At 42.6% G+C, this 10,204-nt stretch overlaps 1 protein-coding gene across 2 annotated transcripts in view; it reads left to right on the top strand.

Annotated features, from left to right (window-relative positions):
• Nucleotides 1-3,155: 3,155 nt before the first annotated feature.
• The window catches only part of dgkb (diacylglycerol kinase, beta), a 63,151-nt gene continuing 56,102 nt past the window's right edge, over nt 3,156-10,204 (top strand). For both annotated transcript variants that reach the window (XM_068735934.1, XM_068735933.1), the window contains exons 1-2: nt 3,156-3,563; nt 6,785-6,924. In XM_068735934.1, the coding sequence (XP_068592035.1) occupies nt 6,855-6,924 (70 nt within the window). In that variant the 5' untranslated portion in view covers nt 3,156-3,563; nt 6,785-6,854. The remainder of the gene's footprint in view (nt 3,564-6,784; nt 6,925-10,204) is intronic.

The following is a 10,204-nucleotide window of genomic DNA, read 5'->3' as shown; positions in this document are numbered from 1 at the left end:
TATTATTGCTGCATGGACTATGTTCAGGTTATTTGCAAAACAGAAGATGAAGGCAAAGGGTCTACAACACGTATAGCTACTTAAATCTGTTAGTTGTTAAAATATTAATCATTTTAGAAAAGTCTTTACTTCATTTTTCTTCCCACTTAAAAAACAAACGCTCTCATCTGACCGTTCTCGCTCCGGGTGGATGGTCGGCATACAACGAGCCGGATTTTTGACACTGGAGGCCGTGTGTGTGTGTGTGTGTGTGTGTGTGTGTGTGTGTGTGTGTGTGTGTGTGTGTGAGATGCTTATGCAACAAAAGCACATTAAAGGGAGAAAGATTGCGGCTGTTGATTATTAAAGTAAACATGTCATGTCTTATTCTTTAGGGCAGTTTAAATATTTAATGCTTTGATCGGTTTAACCTCGGCTGAATGAAACGATTGGATGGGCTCAGTATCGTGCTGAGCATCGGATTTATTGATGGCTGTCATAAAGTAAAGAGAATTTTAATAAATAAAAACTAAACTAAAATACATTACACCCAGCCTAGCTTTAACCAAGGCCATTACCAAACTGAGTGCCTAAACATAAAAATGCTAATCATGCTAAGTTTGCATTCAATCTTATAGTGATATAGTGATTTCGCTGATTATTTGATTATTTTCTGCTTTATTGATTTATTTAATGTGAACTGTGCTGAAAAGCTGAGTGTGCACCTTTTTTTAATAAACACAATAAAATGCTGTCGTCCTCTCATTTTCTCATTTGATCTTATTGCTTTTTTTTTTTTTTTTTTTCTCTCCTCTGTGATCATTCTGCGGTTTCACTGGTAAGATTTCTTACATCTCACGCGTTGCTGCCGTGTCTCTCACCCCCGACTTCATTACTATCGATTTGCTACAAGCGAGGCCGCCCAGGAATCTGGCCACATTTCGACACGTGCACTCGTTATGATGCATCTCTGTGAGACGAGAGTGTCCGCTAAATGGCTAAAAATGTCAATGACATAGTTTGGAATATTAACGACGGATGAACACACGTTGCCTCAAGCACTACCTTCATTTAGAAATGTAATTATGCGAAACAAAAGGTTATTCTATCCTTTGAGATTGTATTATTTGGAATTATAGAAGCAAAGAAAACAAAGATTTTTCTTTCTTTTTTTTCTACTGTTAAGCTAATATGCATTTTGAAATGTTCCTCCTCTTCCCCAGTATCCTCAGGACATATTGGACATATTGGACACTTCATGATTTATGTCTAATGCCAACGCAGAGCTACAGCTGTGGCGGTCGGGCTGTGTGTGTGTGTGTGTGTGTGTGTGTGTGTGTGTGTGTGTGTGTGTGTGTGTGTGTGTGTGTGTGTGTGTGTGTGTGTGTGTGTGTGTGTGTGTGTGTGTGTGTGTGTGTGTGTGTGTGTGTGTGTGTGTGGCACATCTGACTGTGTTGCTGGAGAATAGAGATTGAGGCCTGCAATTAAAATGTGCCTTTTTATTAACCGTAACGATGATCTTGACCAAATGTTAACCAAGTGTTTTAGACAGTCCTTCCTAAACATAACCCATGTCCTAGTTGCCCTACACAGATATTGTAGATGTCGAGATTGGACGTATGATAATGGAGGGTTTTGAATCATCCACTGTGAAGGTTTTGACCGCCGGTAGAATTGCTTCGCCAAACTACCTTTTCTTTCTCGTTGCTGCTTAATAAGTATACCGTCCTCTCGATCCCGTACATTCAGCTACATGCTGTCAACGGTAATGTCATGAATTCAACCCAGTCTCCAGAAAGAATGTTGGCATTTGAAATTTGTCTGCAGCCCCACAGCACCTCGGATGGCGACGTCTCTGAACCAGAAACATGTTTCATTAATACATTTCATATCAGGCTTTCAGAAACTGCTACTTGCTTAAAGCTGTGAAATGATAAGTTAGGTTTGGCCCCCAAAAAAACTACTGTAAGTTTTGAAAAAAAGCTCATGGTTTGTGTTCAAATAATATCGTATAACTACATAATTTAGTATCAATCACCCTTAGTGGGCTTGTAACGCGACGTAGCAAGCGTGAAGTCATTGTTTAGTTTTGGTTTCACATTGACACTTCAAGATTCAGCGTATCCGGGGTTTGCAGAGAGTACATAATGTAAAAAAAAAATTAGCAAATCTACACTACGTATACATTTCTAGCTCAGTGTGTCTTTTCTACACTCTTGAAATATTAGAGATGGAGTAAGATATTAGTCGTTTACATCATTATTATTATTATTATTGTTTGTTTTTCTGTTAGTCGTGTGGAGAGAAGGAGGGAGCTGACATTGGGTCCTAATGTGTGTTGCTATTTGCTGCAATTGAAGGGGCTGTGTTGCAGAAAGCAATATATTGAGATTTTGGAATCATCATGATTTTGCATCGGCACTAAGTCATTCCTGTGTTCATTACTGTGCAGAAAGGAACCTTGGCTGTGTTGAAATCTATCCGAAGGTTGTTGATCCCTTTTTATTGAATGGATCTAGAACGGACATTTTCTTTTGTATGGATTTTATTAACGAGTGTGCGTTCTGTGTATGAATGCTTTCAAACCTCCTTCACGTCTCTGCGTCCCCACAACACAGAATGGGGAAAATAAGAAATTAGTCACAAAAAAAAACTGTAAACCCTCCTCCAGCACCTCATCATCATGTCCCCCTGCATAATCTTCATCTCCCTTCTCTCTCTGTTTGTCCCCATCTTCCCATCAGTCAGTCTTTCTCTGTGCGTCACCCACCCCCCCCCCCCCCCCTCCTCCCTCTCTTATCTTCATCTTTCTCTTTTTCCCGCCTTCTTCTCAGCCCTGTCAGGGCATCCCACAGGTTGCTGCACTTACCGCCTGTCACGTTGAATGCTAATGGAGTAGAGATGGCGTGAAAGGAAGAGGGAGGTGTGTGTGTGTGTGTGTGTGTGTGTGTGTGTGTATGTGTGTGTGTGGAGGGTGGAGGGGGGGGGGGGAGAGACGGAGAGAAAGCAGAAGAGCGTAGGACCTCAGGGGATTTTTTCAGGGGGGGGTGGGGAGAGAGAGAGGACCTGAGCGATTGAGGGGAGGGATGGAGGGATGTGATGTGAGCGAGCGGGAGTATGGAAACTGATGATTGCAGGCAGAGCAGTGCTGGATAATTATATTCTCTCTCTCTCTCTCTCTCTCTCTCTCTCTCTCTCTCTCTCTCTCTCTCTCTCTCTCTCTCTCTCTCTCTCTCTCTCTCTCTCTCTCTCTCCCCGCACTACACATCCCCGGCGATGCTGCTCTGACCAGACACCGCAAAAACAAACACCATCCACATACTCATACACTGACATGCAGCGGAGAGGGCTGCTGCTGCTGCTGCTGCTGCTGCGGCTCCTTCCTCTCCTCTCCTTCACAAACAGATACTCACACTCCAGCTAATTACAAACTCCCCACTTTTGCCTCGCAGTTGACAGAAGACACCGGAGGAGGGGACAACGGCAGGTGGGAATGTGACCGAGGAGCTCTTCATCTGCAACACATCTGGCCGGAGGACTCCTCCCTCATCCTCTGTTGGCGGTGAACCCCAGCTCTGCAGCAGGTGAGCTTCGCCGTCTCATTCATGGTGCCGCGTGGCGTTGTCGCAGTGGCCGCTGACTACCGAATCTGTGCATCGGCGGCGTCTCTGCTGCAAGATCTTCTGTCAGTGTGGCGTAACGGCGCACGGGTCCACGCTGAATTGCTGCAGGACTGCGAAGCTGATATCTGGTGGTAGTAGTGTGCAAATGGATGCTGGTTGTTGAAAGGATGCCAGTCGAGTGTTGTGTGGGGATGCGCTGCAGCAAGGCAACCTGGGAAAGAGCGAGAGGATCGGTGCATGTGCACGGCGGGAAACACACACACACACACACACACCGCACACATCGGTGCCAAATTAGAGACGGCATCACCGTGTTGTGATTCAACTCAGTGGAGATTTTAGATGAAGAGTCTCCTTTTGTTCTTTTTCTTTTTTGAACATTAAATAAGACCTCGCTGAGTGTTTTTCTAGTTTCAGCTCCAGCGGCAGATCAAAGTTTTTTGCGAGGGAGGCTGATTCCCACGCACCCAGCGTGTTCGCATTGAAACACTGGCGGCTGCACATTGTGTTGACTCCCTTTTTTTTTTTTTCTCCATGTAGTCTATATAATAATAACAATAATAATGGCGCTGTACACTTCATTATTTATACTGCTTTTTGTTCACGGAACTGCCCTTTCATGCAGGGGTTCTTCAAGGTAAAACGTGGCGCCGCGAGGGACAGTTTCCTGCTCGTGTGTTCTCGCATGGACACACACACACACACACACACACACACACACACACACACACACACACACACTTGCATGAACACAGGCACACTGTGTACACAAACCAAATTAAGACACATTTATACCTCACTGAAAAGCACTTCAATGTATATTATTTGCATGCAAATAAACACACACACACACACACACACACACACACACACACACACACACACACACACACACACACACACACACATGAATGAGCATGACCACTTGTTGATCCACTGTTTCAGTAATTGGGGCAAATGCTGCGCTGGCGATGACACACACACACACACACACACACACACACACACACACACACACACATGAATGAGCATGACCACTTGTTGATCCACTGTTTCAGTAATTGGGGCAAATGCTGCACTGGCGATGACACACACACACACACACACACACACACACACACACACACACACACACAGATGCCTGAGTGACTTCTACACAAACATACAATTACGCTAATCACACTTGCTCAAGAGGGAAAGCAAGGTCAAATAAATCTAAACAGCTGTGAGGTGGTTCTAATCAGTACAGTGACACGGTGTTGTGTTGAGCCGATAAATCCGCTCGACACTTGGCCTTTATCAAATGACAAATATCGGTGAGTCATGTCATCCGCCCGGTGATATGATATAACCTGTAAACCCTGAAATTAATTTTTAAATGTTTTCATTTACACATTTGGGTGATTCACTTCCGTATTGTTTCCGTTGGTGAGGTGCTTCATTCTGTCTCAGTGGTGGAGAGGGTCTCTGTGGGGCTCAGGTTCCATCTCTGCCGGATCCGCTCTTCATATACGTCTATAAGCCAAGTCTATAAGTCGCCTTGATTGTCGATACACCCACGACATCTATATATCACGAGGGTTCCCTCCTCCTCCTGAGGTTTCTCATTATCCCAACCCCAGTGTCTCGGGGATAAAGGGTACAGACTGTAAAGCCCCTTGAGGTAAGTTTTGTGATATTAGACTTTATGCATTCAAATGATTGTGTTGTCGTCATAACAACCAGTCAGGTTGATGCAAGGTCACTTGAAACGAAGCACCAACGCAGCTTTCAATGCCCAAAATAGGACACAGGGACCCAGCACCTTCCCCTCTACCGGACGCAAACATGTCATGATGCTTCACTCCGAACCGATCAGTTGAGCTGAGGGTGAACCGTAGGGTGGGTGCTACACTTCTGCACTAAGGCTGTGGGTCTGGATGGGTCTGGATCAGCTGTAACCGCTGTATTAGCGCTGTGCACAAACACACACACACACACACACACACACACACACACACACACTGGGATCCACATGCACATATGTATATATTCCCTAGTTTTCTTCCCCTTGTTGCATTTTTCTCAAACCCTTCCTATAATGACCCATCTACCCATAAGAAGGTCTCTGTGTTTGTTCTGATGATGGTGGTTTCTTTACGCTGGCTTTATCCAACACTGGCTGACAAACATGAATGTCAAAGCCTGAAATGTCAAGTCCTTGCAACAACTGGATCAAGAGACAAAGGGACATTTTGACATTTGGTCTTTTATTGGACAACTGCAGAAAGGGAAAATATGGCATATGTGAGATAGATGTATATTTAGTTTGTTTTATGAATATCTTGACTTAACTCTTGACGTGTGTTATATCTAAAACGGCCGTCTCACCGCTGTCTGTGCATCGTATTCACGCTTCCTTGTCAAGTTTCTCAGAAGAAGAACGGTAGACAACAGAAGAAGAGTGTAATGCTGTAAACGGGCTCTTTCAATAAAACGTTAGTTTAAACTGTATTTAAGGTGAGATTTCTATTTTAAAAGCACAACATGTTTCAGGAAACTGTTACGCTTGTTAGCTGAGGCTAGTGATAGATTGTAAGTTGTTGTTGTTTGGTGGAAAACTGTTAGCATTAGCCTAACAAGCTAGCCCGTTGGTTAATGTGACAGCATGTTTATTTCAGTATTGTTGTCTAGTTTAGACATTATTAAATCATTTTTATATATCTCTGTATGTATTAACATATCTAATTATTTACAGCATTGAGTTATATTAGTAATTTATATATTTTATTATAAGTTATATTTATAATATATAATGTATTATAAAATGTATATAATTATATGTATTACAATATAATTAATTATAATATATAATGTATATTATAAAATGTATATAATTATATATATTATAATATAATTAATTATAATATTTTATAAAATGTATACAATTATATTTATATAATATATTATAATTAATTAATATTATTTTATATATTATATTTTATTTATATATATATATATATATATATATATATATATATATATATATATATATATACATATTATTAATATTTAATAGGAAAAAAGTATGAACAAGCATCTCCTTTTTACCTGCTTTGTCATTTTCACATCCTAAGTATGTAACGAGGCCGGTGGTCTGACGTCTGTTGTTGTTGTTGTTGTTCTTCTTCTTCTTCTTCCAGCGTGTGACGCCCCGCTGTGTGCCGCTGCCCGGGTAATGCTCTGCAGACGGAGGTTCGAGGCCTGAACACAATGAGCAGCCAGGACAAATGGGTCACACTGACCCCAGCTGAGTTCGCCCTGCTCCAAGAGTACACTCAGTGTGAGTAGGAGAGCTACCCGCCGTTTGTGTCTCACTGTGATAATGACACTCTGTATTATTCTAGGTGTGTGTGTCTGTGTGTGTGTGTGTGTGTGTGTGTGTGTGTGTGTGTGTGTGTGTGCATGCATGTGATCGTGTTCTTCAAAGAACAGTAACCAGGTGACAAGATGATTTTCTCACAGGCCCCAAATCAACATCTTCTAATTTCAAGGATTTCTTTAACTTTTTCCTCAGATAAAATTTGACCGATTTTTATTTTAGATTATGTAAGCATCTTTGTTAGCTACTAAGCTAATAATGTATCAAAGTGTGATATAAAGGGGGTTGCTTGTAGTGACAAAACTGCATTTCCTCTCATCTCTATGGAGCGTTTTAGGTTCTTGCGGCTCATTGTTTTGGTTTTTACGGCCTGTAAGACGGATATCACCGATCAGTTTCCAGCTGTTTTTAACAACAGACGCATCCACTATACGCGACCTACCCAGCACCAAACATCAGATAAACACAGTGAGTGACTGGCTGCTGAACATAGTGGAGCAATTAGCAGCTAAAGAGACGGATGTTTCCTTCAGGAGCTGGTGGAGACCAAAAACAGAGCAAATTTTACAAGCTGATATAGGCTACTGTACATCAGAGGTGTGTGTAGCATCGTTGTGATGACCCAATCTGGCCAGAAAAATCAACTAATGCAAGTTTAACACCCGTCTGGGTAGAGTGAAATTCTTTATTTGTCTCGTGGTTGACAATTTATTTATTTTCTTTGACATTTATGCGAATGAAACTTGCCTCCAAATGACATGAAACGGGTAGCCGTAAATTGGGGGCGTTGATAAATGCAAATCTTGCTCATGAACAGATATAACTCATCAAGTGCAAACGTACGACAGTTAAGAGGGTTTTGCTGAATATAAGCAGTAGCACTCGCACGAGCAAACCTCCAAAAAGTAAGAGGTTTAGGTTAAGATCACAAAAAAATTGATTGTATTCGCTTCCGAGAATTTGCGTCGCTTTTCATTGCAGCTTACCGGCTTTTTTGGTTGTCATCGTCGTGTGTGTGTGTGTCAGCGAATGAAAGCATTCATTGTGAAGTTGTTATTTTTGTAGGATAAGAGAGATATTCAGAATTAGACAAGTGGCTGCTTTCACTGGATTCTCTGTGTGAGGTTAACCTTCAACCATTTGCTGAGGGGTTTTGTTGCCGTACAAAGTATTTCCAAATCTCATAATGTTATCACAGCAAATACAGAGCACTAAGTAGTTCATCTTTCCTTTTTAAAAAGGTATTACAGTGTTATTTTGTTAGAGTGTTTTCACTTTTCACTTCATTAACTTGGGTTTTATGGAAAGTTGGCATGATTTGCGATCCTCCTCTCACCCTGGGACACGTTAACGGATTCGAGACATGAATCCTCTCTGATAGCATCAATCCACCGAGTTAACAACAACCGCGCTCCTCCGTCTGCTGTATGACTGCGGCATGAATCAACTCACTGCGGTGAATCTCAAAACACCTCTTGTTCTTCTAACGGTAAAACGTTGACGTTTCACAGTAATCGCAAGGCTGCGTGTTCCGTCCTGCTGATGTAAGAAGCCGAAGCCGCCGAAACATTTAATCTGTGTGTTTCCCGCTTTGGCTCCGAATGATTAATTCGCAAACTCCCAACAAATGGCTCCCCATGCTCACCAGACTGTGCTCTGGACGCCTGGAGTTTATGTTAGGCTCAGAGATGTTGACACATTTCATCATTTCAAACGGTACCGGGGACGGAAAACATGACGCTACCTGGCAGGCTAACCGCGGGATTTTTGTGCGCCGCCTACACAACGTTTTCTTTTTTTTTTTGGGACCGACTTTGAAAAGCACAAGTCACGGTAAATCCTTCGTTGGCAGACAAACAATGGAAGTAACCGCGGACCAGAAATGGAGTCGTTAGGTGTCCCGACTTTTTTTTTTTTTTGAGCCCAAGTGCTTTTCGCATCAGGGCCCGACACAGCGGCGGGATACATTTCAGAGCTATTTTCGGTGTCAAACGCGACATCTTCGAGGCATTTCAACCGCTGCACCGAGCATGAGTCTTAATAATGAATGCTTTTCTCCCTGGATCTCTTGTTTCACTTGGTAATGACATCTCTCCCTTTTAATTTGCCCCTGTGTCTGGTGACAGCAGTGTTCCTTACTCCCCTGCTGCACTCAACAGCCAATCAGGTTTTAGTTTTTTTGTTTTGTTTTCTGTGTGTTTTTGTGGGTGGCTGAGGAGTTTGACGAATTAAACCAAATGTTTCAGGGACGTGAGGCTTAACGCCGTATCGTGAATTTGTGTGGGAATAAAAGGCGGAATTAAATAAAAAGTGAAGCAGCAGGAGAGGACTAAAGAGTCTAGGTGTGCGTGCGCGCTATAGACGGCTTTGGATAATCATGTTTCAACGAGCTCGGGGCGACTCTTTGTGCGCAGCTACAGGTTATAAAATATCCGAGCAGCAACAATGGGCATCGCATTGCCTCACCTTCTCTCCTCTTCTCGCCTCCTACTGTATCTCTCCCTTCCTTCTCATTAAAGTGAGCCGCCGCACGCTTTCATAACATCTTAATAGCCGCGCGCCGAGTCGGGCGCCTAAGATCTTACAACAATTACGGTTTCTATTTAACTCATATAATTGCTAATGGCCGTATAGCAGAGTGCTGCTTCACAGAGGGAACATTCTTTTACTTCTAAAAGGTACAGAACGTCTTCCCTGTGTTTTGTGAACCTAAGAAGCATGGAGTAGGTCTTGTCCTCTGATTGCCGTGTGCCACACAATGCTTAAATCATCAGCCCGATTGAGGAAAAAACATTGTAATTTAGCCGGGCATGTTGAACGTGACGGCCAATCAGTGGATTCATAATCACCCTGCCGCGTAATGGTCTCGGGTAGACGGCGCGCTAATATAGGTGGTCAATAATGATGATGACACACTCGGCCCAATGGGAAGCAATTATTTCTACTCACTGTTGGTAAAAAAAATGCACCCTCAGAAAATCAAAAGGTCCAGAGCCATTAGCGCAGGAGGCGACGCAACCTTACGGCCGACAACGAAGCTGTTGAGAGGAGCTCAAACGCACATTTTAAATGGCTGCAGAACAACATTATAACATCACCTATCAGCTGACATACAGGCACTGAACCCAAAATAAATGTATCAAGGAACACTTGTTATCTTACATTTGCTGTTGTATTATTTACATAAATTATGTGCTGCTACCTGCCCCGTTTGCACTTTTGTATATCGTATATTTGTTTG

Source organism: Cebidichthys violaceus, unplaced genomic scaffold, assembly GCF_023349555.1.
Source record: "Cebidichthys violaceus isolate CVI_PGR_0920_01 unplaced genomic scaffold, fCebVio1.0.p SCAF_7, whole genome shotgun sequence".
In the NCBI taxonomy this organism is placed as follows: domain Eukaryota; kingdom Metazoa; phylum Chordata; class Actinopteri; order Perciformes; family Stichaeidae; genus Cebidichthys; species Cebidichthys violaceus.
Note: the sequence above shows the minus strand (reverse complement) of the source record. Positions and strands in the feature narration are given on the sequence as shown.